The sequence below is a fragment of the Arvicola amphibius genome, chromosome 12 (assembly GCF_903992535.2).
Source record: "Arvicola amphibius chromosome 12, mArvAmp1.2, whole genome shotgun sequence".
Taxonomy (NCBI): Eukaryota; Metazoa; Chordata; class Mammalia; order Rodentia; family Cricetidae; genus Arvicola; species Arvicola amphibius.
The window spans coordinates 164,022,046-164,037,011 of NC_052058.2; the positions used below are offsets into that span (position 1 = coordinate 164,022,046).

At 45.9% G+C, this 14,966-nt stretch overlaps 1 protein-coding gene across 2 annotated transcripts in view; it reads left to right on the top strand.

Annotated features, from left to right (window-relative positions):
* Ints4 (integrator complex subunit 4) overlaps positions 1-14,966 on the top strand; it is a 55,935-nt gene that overhangs the window by 24,169 nt on the left and 16,800 nt on the right. For both annotated transcript variants that reach the window (XM_038313766.2, XM_038313767.2), the window contains exons 12-15: positions 1,297-1,439; positions 5,525-5,640; positions 7,752-7,885; positions 9,090-9,247. In XM_038313766.2, coding sequence (XP_038169694.1) covers positions 1,297-1,439; positions 5,525-5,640; positions 7,752-7,885; positions 9,090-9,247 — 551 coding nt within the window. The remainder of the gene's footprint in view (positions 1-1,296; positions 1,440-5,524; positions 5,641-7,751; positions 7,886-9,089; positions 9,248-14,966) is intronic.

Genomic DNA, 14,966 nt, shown 5'->3' on the forward strand with positions numbered 1-14,966 from the left:
CAGCTTCCTGCTGTCAGCAGTGGAGACTCACTTATCTGGGAAACGCTATCTAATGGTTAAGTTGACAGTGTTTAGAGTCAGGCAGATCTGAGTCAGCTCCCCAGTCCCTCTCTTTGATCTTTACTTTGTCTGTTGTGTGCCAGGCGCTATTGTAGGGGATTTGTGGATTCCAGTGAGTGGAAGCCATAGTCCTGCTCTCATGAACCTTATGATTTAGTAGAATCGGAAATAGCACAAAGGCACAACAATTAAATGAAATTAGTCTGCAGCATGAGTGAGATGCTGTAAGACTATATCAGGGGAATTTGGTTCTTTGGGGTTAGGGAATACAGCAGACAGGAAAAGGATCTAAAGTTGAACTCCAAAAGGAAGAAACTAGGCACCATTTTTTGCAAGAATTGCCCATGGTGGAAGACCATTCGAGGCAGAAGAGGAGCAGGTGTAGACCTGCGAAGAACGGCACAGCTGTGACGTGTGCTGTGACGTGTGCTGGAGGGAGGTGGCAGCACATGCAGTCTTGCTGCTCATTTGTTGGTCTGTATGGCCACACAGACATCCACACTGTTTTACACACGATATTATGGCTTTATGGCTTTTGTTCCTTTAATTATAAGACACTCACCTCATCCTAGTGGTCTTTCTTTTTTTAAGCTTGTTCCCCCTCCTTTAGTATGTGTATGGGTCCTGTTATATGTCTCAGGCCGCCCTCAAAGTCATGGTCTACCTGTGACTCTCAAGTGCTGGTACTGCAGGTGTGTGAGACCACGTCCAGCATGACACAGTTGTCAGGGAAGGTTTCAGACAGGGTGGAAAAGGAAGGTTAAAGAGCAAAAGGCCGGGCATGGTGGGTCACGGCTGGAATTCCAGAACTTAGGAAGAGTCAGGAAGATCAAGAGTTCAGGGTGAAACTGGACTAAACATGGAGAAGCCAGGTGAGGTAGTGCATGCCTTTAATTCCAGCTCTGAGGAGGCTGAAGCAGTTGGGTCTCTAATTCGAGGTTAATGTGGTCTACATAACAAGGTCTAGACCTACCAAGACTACATAGTGAGACCATGCCTCATAAACAAGCAAACAAACAGAAAGATAGAAAATAGAAGAAGGCAAGGCCCCTTCTTAGATCAATAAAATGAGGTCTTTCCCTGGAATTTTAGTTAGCAAATTTCTAAATATTTTTTCAAATGCACACCCTATGTGGAAAGGTAGTTATGGACAAGGGGATGGTAGGTGGAGCCTGAGTTTGCTAGCAATCACTATTGTTAATTATTTCCTTTCTTTTTTTCTCTTCTGAAAAAAAGGACTCGTCCAGGGACATTAGAGAGGCCCTCCATGAACTCCTGTGCTGTACTAATGTTTCAACAAAAGAAGGCATTCATCTTGCCCTGGTGGAGCTGCTAAAAAACTTAACCAAGTACCCTACTGACAGGGACTCCATCTGGAAGTAAGGACGTTTACCTTGTTTACTGAGTCCCGTCATACGGTAACTAACTGTACAGCTTACATGAGTAGGTGTAGCCCTCAATTTCACCTCTGTTTAGACGCTTGGTTCATCCTTTTTTATTTGGTTTTTCAAGACAAGGTTTCTCTGTGCAGCCCTGGCTGTCCTGGAACTCACTCTGTAGACCAGGCTGGCCTCACACTCCACCTGCCTCTAATTTCTGAGTGCTGGGATTAAAGGCCTGTGCCACCATCACCTGCCTAACTTTTCTGAACTCTTAAAAATCTGCTTCCTAAAATGAATATCCCATATCAGCTTCCCACCCATCCACCTGGTAAATATCATGTCGGGTAAAGTCAGGCTTTAGGGTTGGAGAGCTGACGCCTAGGTTCCCTTTCTCGTACACTGCCCTCGTCTGTGCACATGTCCAGCACTACAGCCGTCAGCATTGAAGATTTCAGTTTTTTCTCCACCCAGTCACCTTTAGCTTCACTGGCTTTAGCCACACTATTAATACTGTTTATTAACACACACACACGTGTGTGTGTGTGTGTGTGTGTGTATGTATGTATGTATATATATGTATATATATACATACACACACACCTGTTTATGTGCAATGTACGTTTCAGGGTTTTCCATATTTCACTGGACTTACCTGATGAAGTCATTCCAAAAAGGCTGGGAGATTCATGTTAAAAGAAAAACTACTGAGCTGGTGAGATGGCTCAGCGGTTAAGACCACTGGTTGCTCTTCCTGAGGTCCTGAGTTCAATTCCCGGGCACCACATGGTGGCTCACAACCGTCCGTAATGGGATCTGGTGCCCTCTTCTGGCACAAAGGTGAACATGCAGATAGAGCACTCACACATTAAACAACAAACAAATAAAAGAAGTCTTTTGGAAGTGGGGAGAAAAAAGAAAAACTGCTAAGTTGGCTGTGGTAGTCCATGCCTTTAATACCAGCAGAGGCAGGTGGATCTCTGAGCGCTAGGCCACCCTGGTCTACAGACTAAGTTTCAGGACAATCAGGACTACACAGAGAAACCATATTTGAAAAAACAAAAAAGAAAAGAAAAGTAAAACTCTTAATGATTACCCACAGGTTAATTAAGGAGTTGGAAAATATGTGCACACAGACGTCTATTGATGTCAGTGTTGGATAGATGGCAGAGATCCTGTGCTTTGCCGTGGTAGCCAGGCAGTCTGCCCCCAGCCACACCCTCAGCTCCCTGGAGATGCAGGCTGTAGTGTCTCATTCTACATCACGTTTTAAAAATTGCAGTTTTTATTTGTGTGTGTGTGTGTGTGTGTGTGAGGGCCAAAGGACGGCTGTGGGAGTCATTCTCTTCTACCACATGGTTCTAGAGATTGAACTTGGATTGTCAGTGTTGGCGGTAAGTGCCTTGACCCACTGAGCTATTTCAGTGGCTGTAGATCACAGTTCTGATGTCTGCTTTTCTGTTTACCGTTTCCCTGTGTTTGTGCAACTCGATTACGCTCAGTTCAGCATGGGTTGGATGCATGGTGGTTCCCAGCTCTGTTGGGAAGTGTGGGACCCAGAATGAAGGATGACCGCACGGTGGAAGCTGTGATTGGGAGATGTTTGTATTAAATAAGATTTATCCGCTGGAGAGCTGGCCTAGCAATTTAGAGCCCTTTGTGCTTCCGTGGGATTTAGCTTCTATTCCCGGCACCCACATGGTGCTCACAGCTGTCTGCACTCCAGTCCTCGGGCACCTGGTGCCCTCGTGTGGCCTCCAGGGTCCAAGTGGTGCATGGTCATACATGTAGTCAGAACAGCCCATGCACATGAAACCATTAAAAAATTAAAGCAGAAACAAACAGAAACAAAAGTTCAAGTAAAATATAAAAATAAAAAATATTTGTGGCCTGGCACTTGTGACTCACACCTTTAATCCCAGCATTTGGGAGGCAGAGGCAGGCAGATCTGAGTCTGAGGCCAGTGTGCTCTACAGAGTTACTTCCAGGACAGCTAGGGCTGTATAAAAAGACCTTATCTTAAAACTCCAAAAGAAGAAATATGATGCTGAAAAAGTACTTTCTGGTTTTTTTGTTTGTTTTGCTTTTTTTTTAATGGTCCTTAAAGCCTTTTTTGTTTTTAGGTTTGTTTTTTTTTTTAATGTATGTGAGGGTTTTGTCTGCATGTGTGTATATGTATTCCATGTACCCCTGGTGTCAGGAGAGCGTGTCAGAACTCCTGGAACTAGAGTTACAGATGGTTGTGAGCTTCATTGTGGGTGCTGAGAATCAAAGCCAGGTCCTCTGAGAGAAGAGACGCTCTAACCAGCCCAGGTCCTGGTCTCTTGAGTCCTGTCGTGTGTGTGTGTGTGTGTGTGTGTGTGTGTGTGTGTGTGTGTGTGTGTGTGTGTGTGAAAATCGGTGTTGGGTATCTTCCTCAGTGTTGTGTGTGCGTGTGTGTGTGAAGTTGGTGTTGGGTATCTTCCTCAGTGTTGTGTGTGTGTGTGTGAAGTCGGTGTTGGGTATCTTCCTCAGTGTTGTGTGTGTGTGTGTGTGTGCGTGTGTGTGTGTGTGTGTGTGAAGTCGGTGTTGGGTATCTTCCTCAGTGTTGTGTGTGTGTGTGTGTGTGTGTGTGTGTGTGTGTGTGTGTGAAGTCGGTGTTGGGTATCTTCCTCAGTGGTGTGCGTGTGTGTGTGTGTGTGTGTGTGTGTGTGTGTGTGTGTGTGTGTGAAGTCGGTGTTGGGTATCTTCCTCAGTGGTGTGCGTGTGTGTGTGCGTGTGTGTGTGTGTGTGAAGTTGGTGTTGGGTATCTTCCTCAGTGCTGCTTTCACTTTATGTAAATTTTAAGATTATTTTGTGTATTGATGTGTTGCTGGTGTGTATGTGTGTCTCCATACCACGTGCATGGCTAGTGCCCTTAGAGGCCAGAAGAGGTCCTTAAAATTCCTGGAACTGGAAGGTGCCCTGTGGGTGCCGGACTCAAACCCTGAGTTGTCTGCAAGAGCAGCCATCTCTCTGGCCTCTTCACTTTATTTCTTGTGACAGGAATCTTAGAGAATCTGAAACTTGTTACCTGAATTCTCTGGCCAACAAGCTCTCAGGGATCAGCCTGATTCAGTCTGCTAAGCGCTGGGGTTACAGGCACAAACTGTTCAGTTTTGTGTTTTGTTATTGTTTGATGGGTGCTCAGGGCATCCGTCCAGGCTGAACGCCAAGCTCTTTACCACCTCTTCAGTGTAGCCAAACTGTGAGCAGTTCTAACCTAGAACTTACAAAAAATAAAAAATAAAAATACGCAGTTGCATCATGTGTAGTTTTATACAGCTTGGAAAAGCCCGTCCCTTTCACTATAATAGCTATTTTTTTACTGAGTTCTTACTAATGATGCTCTTAAAAACTTTGCATTTTTTTTTCTCATTTAAACCCCGCTTAATGAACAGCCTGCTCAAGGCTACATGGTTTCAGGACATCCCCTAGGATATCAGTTATGTTATTTTGACTTCAAGTTAAAAATCAAAAAACAGAAAACCTGGCTCAAAACATCTTAAACAATAAATCTAATCTTTACATAGCAATCCATGATGAATGAGCTTCAGGACTGACTGACCATCTTGTCAGGGTGAGAGTCCTGAATCATGTGTTCACTTGGCTTTCTCCCTCACAGTTGCCAGACGGTTGGTTCTTAAGCCAGCCTTGGAAAACCTAGAGAAAGGGATGCCCTCCATGTGCCTCTCTGTGTGTGGTTGGAAAGTCATTACTGACAGCTCCCCGCAGACTTCTCATCTTGCCCCAGTGACCAGAACTGAGTTACTTGACTGTTAGCTGGGAAGTGGGTGGGTTGGGCCGATTGTGGACAGCCCGGGGCTGGATGGTTTTTGTCTTAGCATCTTGGGTACCGTTGCCCTGGTACCCAAGGAGTTGGTTTTCTTGGCAGGAAAGTTGGAGGAATTGCTGCTGCTTAAGCAGCTCTGCATTTGCACTCCTCTGCCGTTTCTAGAGGAGCCAGCTGAGTTCCTGAGTGTTGGGGTGACGTGCCTGAAGCTGCAGAGTGTGGAGTGTGGACGAGGCGCTCGCTGACGTGCTGATGTCGTTCCTGTTTGTTTCAGGTGCTTGAAGTTCCTAGGGAGCCGGCACCCGACCCTCGTGCTTCCGTTGGTGCCGGAGCTCTTGAGCACCCACCCGTTCTTTGACACAGCTGAGCCAGACATGGATGACCCGGCGTGTATCCTCTTTGCTGGGCTCAGATGGCCCTGCGGTCGTAGCAGAGATCTGAATTGCACTTGTAGCGCCAGAGGGGTTCCGCTGCCATTCTCAGCTTTCATTGCTTTCATCTTTGCCATTTAATAGCAACAAACATTTTTGCCTTTTATTTACCCCTTCTCACATTTCACATATTCTTTATATATTTTGTGGATTTTATCACTAATTTGCCACACAGTTTTATCTTTGTTGTTGATGATTTTATTTTATTTCATTATTTCTTTTGGTTTTTCAAGACAGAATTTTTTCTATGTAGTCTTGGCTGTCCTGGAATTTGATTTGTAGACCAGGCTGGCCTCATCAAACTTAGAGATAAGTCTGCCTCTGCCTCTTGAGTGCTGGGATTCAAGGTGTGTGTACCAGGCTTTTTCTTTTGGGCCACCAGGCAGCTCCCAAATCATGACACAGAGACTTCTTATTAGTTATGGATGCTCAGCCTGGCTTAGGCTTGTTTCTGGCTAGCTCTTCTAACTTAGATTAACCTGTGTCTCTTTATCTACCTTTTGGCTCTGGGCTTTTTCTCTTTCTTACTCTCTTTCTGTCTGCCTTGCTTTCCTGCTGTCTCTCTGCCTGGCGGCTGCTTGGCCCTGCCTGGACCTAGCCCTCGTTCTCTCCTCCCTCGCTTGTTCCTCCTCCAAGCCTCGATTTCTCTTCCCATTTATTCTCTCTGCCTGCCAGCCCTGCCTGACCTCTCCTGCCTAGCTATTGGCCATTCAGCTTTTTATTAGACCAGTCAAGTGCCTTATGCAGGCAAGGTGAAACAAATAGAACTTTTCTTTTCATAATTAAACACACATCCTACATCGTTAAATAAGCAGCATAAAAAATGTAACGCACCTCGACATAGTTAAAAGGTGATCTCCACAACAGGTGTGTGCCACTACTGACCCTTGAAAAATTTTGTTTTGTTATTTTTAGGTTTATTTATTTCTATGTGCATTGGTGTTTTGCCTGCATGTGAGGGTGTCAGAAGCCCTGGAACCAGAGTTACAGAGAGGCAAGAGCAGCCATGTGGGTCTGGGAATTGAACCAGGTCCCTGGGAGAGCAACCAGGGCTCTTAACTGCTCAGCCTTCTCTCCAGCCCCAAGAAACTGAGTTACTGAAAGTAACTCAAAAAATTCAGATCTGGGGGGCTGGAAAGATGCTGCTCTCACTTGTTTGTAACTCAGTTACAGAGAATCTGGCAGCCTCACAGAGACATGCATGTGTGCAAAACAAATTCAGTGCACATAAAAATAAATAAATCTTTTTTTATAAGGCAGTTTGCCTGTTTAAAAAATATGAGATCTACCCCAGCTGTTGACACACACCCCTGTGAAGTGATGAAGGACTTTCCCATGAGGCAAGCCACATCGTGAAGCTGTACAGGTCTGCCCCTAAAGCTTAAACATCTGACTTTACAGCCTGTATAATCCGCTGTGTCTTGAGCCATGCTTCCTTTGGCCCGAGGGAGGCGCTATTCTGAGCTAGGCTGCACGCTCACTACGCTTGTAGTTCAAGTTCAGTGGGTTTCGATTTCCTCATGTAGCTCGATGTGGACTTGGGTTGTTTTCTAGTAATGGGAGTGTGTTTACCCTAGTAATCCTCACTCTCCCTAGGCTCCTTTTGCTTCACATGCAGACCCAGATCCTCCAGGAGTTTAGGGATCCTTATTGGAACATAGGTCACACTGAAACTAGTGAGAACAAGAGGACCATTGCATCCTCCCCTAAGTCTGCTTGCTTTCACCGTCTATTGGGGTTGGTGTATTTGCCTAGACAGGTATTACATGCCTCACTTTGGCCTTGAGTCTGGCGTCTGCCTCGACCGCCTGAGTTCCTGTATTACCTGAGATCACAGGCACACCCCACTGTGGTTCTGAGGATTGAACCCAGGGCTTCTTGCCTGTTAGGCACGCACTCTACCTACTGGGTCATATCTCCAGCCCTGAACTGCAAATCAAAATTGTTTTGATTATTGGGGAATTGTGGTTCCTTAATGGGAACTTAGGCAGCGGGAAGTGAGGCGGCAGATTATGTGTGGCAAGCCTTAACCCTTTATTTTCTAAACCCGCTTAACCCGCTGTGCACCAGACATTGCAGTCTTAGTGCTTATCTTCAACGCCGCCACAACCTGCCCCACGATGCCCGCGCTGTTCTCAGACCACACCTGCAGGCACTACGCCTACCTGCGAGACAGCCTCTCTCACCTTGTTCCTGCCCTGAGGGTAAGCTGAAAGTATTTCACTCACTCGGTTGATTTGTGGTGCCTTGCGGTGGTTAAATAGCAGACTTTATGGTCTACGAAAATTCATCCGTCCACCCATTCTCTTTTTATCTTGGACTTTCTTACTGTGCTTTAAATAGTTTTTGAGATGATCTCTGTCCTCTAGGCTTGGCTCAAACTTGCAATCTTTCTTTCTTTTTTTTTTTTCAGGACAGGGTTTCTCTGTGTAATAGTCCTAGCTGTCCTGGAACTCGCTCTGTAGACCAGGCTGGCCTTGAACTCACAAAGACCTGCCTGCCTCTGCCTCCCGAGTGCCACCCCTCCACCCCCTACCCCCCGGCAAACTTGCAGTCCTTTTCCCTCAGTCTTTCTATACTAGGGTTATAGGGCGTGTGCTGCCACGCTGGACTTCCTGTGCCTGTTTCTCTGTTCATATCCTCCAACCGTGTCCCCCTTCCCCCCTCCCTCCTTTACTCATTTCTCTCTCTGTGCTGAGCATGCAATTAAGGATTAGTTACATAATGTTAGGCAAGAAGAGTAAACTTGTAATACTTTTTATTTTTACATTATGTAATGTGTGTGTGTGTGTGTGTGTGTGTGTGTGTGTGTGTGTGTGTGTGCAGAGCACGCATGTGCTGGGCATGCGTGTGGAGAAGCCAGCTGGTTAGTGGGAATCAGTTCTCCCTAGGGTCTCTGTATGTGGGTAGTCAAAAGACATTTTGGCAGTTGCCTCTCTTCTACCGTGTCAGGGACAAACTCAAGACCTCAGACTTGAAGGTCAGTGTCTTTACTTGCTGAGCCTTCTCACTGGACCTCCATCTGTGTCTTAAATCTTGGAAGTTACTACTTCTAACAATTAGAACAGGAATTACAATTACCTTCCTACAAAACATTTTACAGCATGCTTCAAAATCTGATTTGGGAATAAGTCATCACACTCCCATGAAAATAAATGTAACACACAGATTAACTTTTAGTTCTATTCCTAAGCACAGCAACAGAAATATGATACAATTCTCTTTTCCTACTATGGTATTGGATAGGCTGGGTTAGCATTCTCATTTATATTTGTGCTTGCCTTCCTAGTCTTTTGCCTCATGTTCTTCCCCTCCTGTCCCTCCCTCCATCTCTCCTCTCGGCCTTTGTTGTGTGCCCCATAAGCCGACCACAGGATTTGCTGATACTGCTGTCCCGCTCTCTTTTAGTTACCAGGGAGAAAACTGGTGTCATCAGCCGTCTCTCCTGCCATTACCCCCCATGAAGACCCTTCCCAGCAGTTCCTGCAGCAGAGCCTCGACAGGGTGTACAGTGTTCAGCACCTAGACCCGCAGGGGGCCCAGGAGCTGCTGGAGTTCACCATCAGGTGAGCCATCCTTGTCTGCTTCCTCTGACAGCTAGCGTTTCTGTCGTGCTCACCTGATGGCTTTGAATGCCATTGTTAGTGATCCAGAGTCTCTGAGTGCTGGCCTTTACTCCTGAGTGGTTTTGAGATTTTATTTATACCTGGGTTAGATTGTAGTTGTTTATTATCTCTTAGTGATATTTTATTCAAGAATCAAAGAGTAGAGCAAATAGAAATAGTTACTAAGAGCTTTACACCTTTCATCCCAGCACTTGGGAGGAAGAGACTGCAGATCTCTGTGAGTTCAAGGCCAGCCTGGTCTATGGAGTGAGTTCTAGGACAGCCAGGGCTAGATAGAAATCGTTTCAAAAAAAAAAAAGTTAAAAAGCAGGTATTTTAAACTTTTCTTTCTTGTTAGATGAGTAACAGAAATGCAGAGAAGCAGTGGTTTCATGAGGCAGGAGTTTCACCCTCCCCTAGGCCGCAGGGCTGAGGTCATCATGGATCCAGGCTCACTTTTCCTGACTGTCCTCTGCTCCTTATCTTCCCCTTGCCTGACAGTCCACTCTCGATCTTTCTAGTCTGCTTTTGCCTGTGAGAGAAAGGAAAGAGAGAGAAAGGGGCTTCATTCTGTTTTGCTTATTTTGAAAGGTAGGCCCCAGAGGTACTTTTAGTGTTCTGTGTTGACTGGAATATAAGTCATGTGGTTATATCTAGCGTTGGCGAGTCTGGATCAGTAGTTTTTATCCTAGGTGACTGTATCTGGGTAATAATAGCGCTCTTAGGAAGGTACTGGGGAGTACCCGATACGCTCTGCTAGACCACATGACCACATCTGACCCACCTTTTACAGCCAGTCTGCCGACCCTTTGTACACTGTGGGCGGCCATGATTGGGAGCCAGGGCTCCCCTGCTCTTGGTAGCTCTTGTGCAGTGATCCTCAGCGCTGTGTTTTTCTCTTCTCCATGATAGTGTTTAGTTTTGGAGGCCACTAAAAGAGGCTGCTGGCCCTGAGCCCAGGAAAATAAGCTGATTCCTGACTCATTCCCATCTAATTAAGCATTTAGGGCTTGTCCATGACAGTTTTGTTTTATTGGCACTAAAGCAAATGCAGATCGCATAAAAACAAGTCGATTTAGTCTTTAGCTGTGCTGTGACTGTTAGTGGGTTCTCAGTAAACACCTGCGGGGGTGCGTTCCCTTCATGATCTGGTGTTTTTATTTGTTTGTGTTTTTTCTCGTGTGTGTGTGTGTGTGTGTCGGTGTGGTGTGTTTGTGCATACTTCATCCCACATTTGGAGATCAAAGGCTAGCACGCAGGAGCTGGTTCTTTTTTCCACTGTGGGTCCTGTGGACTAAACTCACGTCATCTGCGTAGCCCTTGTCGTCTTTAAGTGACCGGCCTACTGTGCTAGTGCTGTGGCTAGCCCCGGGCACTCTCAGGAGAACTTGGAAGGGAAAGCAGCTGTGAGCCCATTCTGCTCGACAAGTACCCCAGGTGTGATGCGGTTTGCTAGAAGTGTCAGGACCAGGATCTGAGTCTGGCTTTGTCTGACTCTCAAGTTTGTGTTGAGGATTATGCAGTCGTGAAAGATTTCCTGTGTCAAGTAGAGATTAGGTCAGATGATCCCTGAGGTTTGGGCTTCTGGAGATGGCTTACGGTAGGGCCTGAACTCTATGCCCACACCCTTAGACCAGTGCTGGGTGTTGGTGAGCTAGGGACAGTCAGATCCCTGGGTCTAACCTAATTGGTGAGCTCCAGGCCAAAAACAGACTCCGTCTCAAAGGAGGTGAATGGTGCTGTGGATGACACCCAGCACACACATGTGCACATATGTAAGCACGCGTATATACATTCAAAAAATGATGATTCCTAAAATTCTTCAAAAATTACTTTTCTTTTCTTTTGAAACAGGGTCTCTCTACATAGTCCTGGCTATCCTAGAACTTACTATGTAAACTAGGCTGGCCTCGAACTCACAGAGATCCCTGTCTCCACCTCTCAAATGCTAGGAATAAAAGCACCAACGCACCCAACTTCAAAAATTACTATTTTTATAGTTGCTAAAAAGTGTTAATTGCCGTTTTATACAGAATAGTCAGCCAGGGCCACATTTTTGTTACTGTTGATGTAGAACAACTTCCTGTCGTAGTCTTTGCCCTTTCTCGTCTCTGTGGAAATTTGGACATGGTCCAGTACGAGTGCAGGGAATTTTATTTTATTTTATCGAGCTTTGCATAACTACTTTGTCTTCACCACTGTGTCTGAGGTGCCGTCTAGGAACTCGGAAATGCTTGTTATGAACAATAGTGATTGATGACTTAAGCAGAGCGATGTCATTTTAGAGACGTGGTTTACTGCCTTGTGTCTGGATGCACAGATGATGACTTGTAAAGGCCCGTTCTCCTGGAGTCTGACTGTCACCAATGCCCACTGAGTAGACCAGGCTGGCTTCAAACTCACTGACATCTACCTGCTTCTGCCTCCCAAGAGCTGGGATTAAAGGCGCATGCCATCACTGCCTGCCCGGCTCTCAGAGCTTTTTAAAAAATTAATTAATTACTCATTTATATGTGCATTGGTGTTCGGTCACCTGAAACTGGAACCACAGATGGGTGTGAGCTGCCATGTGGGTACTGGGAATTGAACTCAGGTCCTCTGGAAGAGCAGTCAGTGCCCTTAACCCTTGAGCCATCTCACCAGGCCCTGCTTCTCAGAGCTTTATAGCCCTTATTTCTGTTGAGTTGAAGAATGGCTACACCTTTAATTCCGGTACCCAGGAGGTAAAGGCAGAAGGATCTCTGTGTATTTACAATCAGCATGACAGCACTTCTATAAAAGAGCTGGGGTTTATTCATGCACACCCCGTATTTTCTTTTGCCAGGTATTATGTTAGTAGAAAAGGCATAGTGTTAAACAGATAGTCCCTATTATGAGGGCTCTTAGTTTCATGAGAGTTAGTTGGGTAAATAGAAAATATAGAAGTGTACTTGCTTACTATAGTAGATAAGCAGGGTCTTTAGAAGAAAGGAAGGTTCACCTAAGCCTTCCTTGATTGGGAAGCAGTTCTTGACCTGTAGGTCATGACCCCTTTGGAGGTTGAATGACCTTTTCACAGGGGTTGCCTAGGACCATCGGAAAACGCAGATATTTACATTACGACTCATAGCAGTAACAAAAGTACAGTTAAGAAGTAGTTGCAAGCCGGGCGGTGGTGGCGCACGCCTTTAATCCCAGCACTCGGGAGGCAGAGGCAGGCAGATCTCTGAGTTCGAGGCCAGCCTGGTCTACAAGAGCTAGTTCCAGGACAGGCTCTAGAAACCACAGGGAAACCCTGTCTCGAAAAACCAAAAAAAAAAAGAAGTAGTTGCAGAAATCATTTTATGGTTGGGGTCAGCAGCCATGAGGAACTGTATTAAAGGGTCACAGCATCAGGAAGATTGAGAACCACTGGTCTAAGAGATGACCTGAAGATTGAGTAGAAGTCAATCAGGTGAGGGAGGGAAGAGTATCACTAACCAGACGTGGAGTCCTTAACTAAAACACGGTCTTTCTTCCTATCTGGTTAACGGTTTGTCCGGAGTTCAAACCTCCAGCATAAGGAGATGTGAAATCCACAGGACAGGCTCAGATCACAAAGAGAACGACTGTAACCTTGGTTTTTAGAGCGTAGACGAGGCTGAAAGGATGGTGTAGCCACAGACATTTGATTTGCACATCCAGAGTATTTGTTTTTGAGACAAGATCTCTGTTGTGTAGCCCTGGATATTGGAGCTTGCCGTGTAGATCAGACTGGCCTTGAATTCATAGAGGTCTGCCTACCTCTAACCGTCTCCTGAGTGCTGGCATTAAAGGCATGCACCACCATGCCCGGTTCTTTTAAATGTTTATTGGCTTTATGGACCAGGGGTTGCTAATGTGTGTTGCCCTGCCAGATCACATTGTAGAAATACGGTTAACTATAACTGTTTTTCGGTTTGTTTTGTCTCATTAGTATTTGATAGGTTTCATAAATTTAAAAAAGTAATAGCAAATAAATAAATGGAGTATTATATGTTAATGATCAAAAGAAAAGAGTTTTAGACTCAGACAGGCCTGGTTTGTGTCCTCTTTCTGACATTTTTCTAACTCTGACATTGGGCAGACCACATAATGTTAGTGTTTGGTTTCATGCTCAGTGGAACGGATTAGCTACAGCTCCTGTAGTGAGGAGTAAATGAACTCCGACAGTACAGCTGCGCACAGAAGGTGCTGTCCGCTTAAAGAATCCCGTCTTCTGATGGGCGTCTAGACTGCGGCCTCCTGAGGCTTGTGGGCAAGAGAGGTGCACAGAGGAAACCCCGGGACACAGAGCGTTGTGCCGGGGCCAGCAAGTTTCCACTTTGCCTGTCCTGTAGGTGAGGCTTCTCGTGGCTGAAGGGGTTTACACCGCAGGGCAGGAGACTAGCGTCGGCACGTGATCAGCCTGGCAGTCCTCTTCTAATACCAACAGGGCAGAATCTTGCTGACAGTAATTGCTTCAGAAGTAGAGTGGTTCTGAACGTCCCTGTGCTAAGGGAACTCAGAGACTAGCTGGCCACCAGGATCCTGCTTCATGGATGTGGATAGCCCAGGGTCTTTTGTTCTGTGTGACTGACATCAGGATGGACCAGGCCACTCAGACACGAGATGATGTTCTCCGTGGACACTCATTTCTTCAGTCCTGGCTATCAGTTGCTCTGTGCGTGGTTGTGGGCATCTCCTAGTAGCAAGGCCTCTAGGAAGCAGCCAATTATCCTGATGCTGCCATTGAGGTTGCATGAGGTTAAAGAGAGGGGCTGGTTCAGTGGAGTTTTGTCCAGCCACAAAAGTCCACTGTGTCTAAAGCAGCTTCTTGGGTGATCCAAGCCTTCAGCTTTCCTACAGTTGCTGTTTTTATACAGAATTTTTATTTTGCCATTGAAAAATAATGAGGCACCGGATGGTGGTAATGCAGGTCTTTAATCTCAGTACTTGTTGGGGGGGGGGGGGCAGAGGCAGGTGGATTTCTGTGAGTTCGAGGCCAGCCTGGTCTACAGATCGAGTACCAGGACGGGGTCTAGAGCTACAGATAAACCCTGTCTCAAAAAAACTTAAAAACAAACAAACAAACAAAAACCCCGTAAAACTAGGAATCAGCTCTATAACCTAAAACTTGGCTGTCCGTTCCCAACAGGAACACGACATTTACCAGTGGACGAGTGGGAGTCCCTAATCTAATATATGATGTTCATTTTAGGAAGCAGATTTTTTTAAGAGTTTGGAAAAATTAGCCGGGTGGTGACACATGCCTTTAATCCCAGCACTCAAGTAGAGGCAGGAGAATGACTTTGAGGTTCGCCAAGGATACACGGAGAAACCCTGTCGCGAAGAAAAAGAAAGAAAAGAAAAATAGCTAGGGAGATAACTTAGTAGGTAAACTGCTTTCTGTGCAGGAAAGCTCCTGAGTGGGGATCTCTAGCATTTAATATATATGTGTGAGATGTAGTTCATGTCCTGTAACCCGAGCTTTTGCGAGCACAGACAGGAGGGTCCCATGGCTCATCAGGTGGTGAGCTCCTGGGAGTGTGGCCGAGGAAGGAGACATCTTGACCTCTGGCCTCCATAGATGAGATGCACTGGATGACTTAGCTGGATCTGACTCACTACCTAGAAGTGGATTCGAGGATGTTTTCCCTTAAACAAAATCAGATCAATTAGTAATGAAGTGGAGAATGGCTGA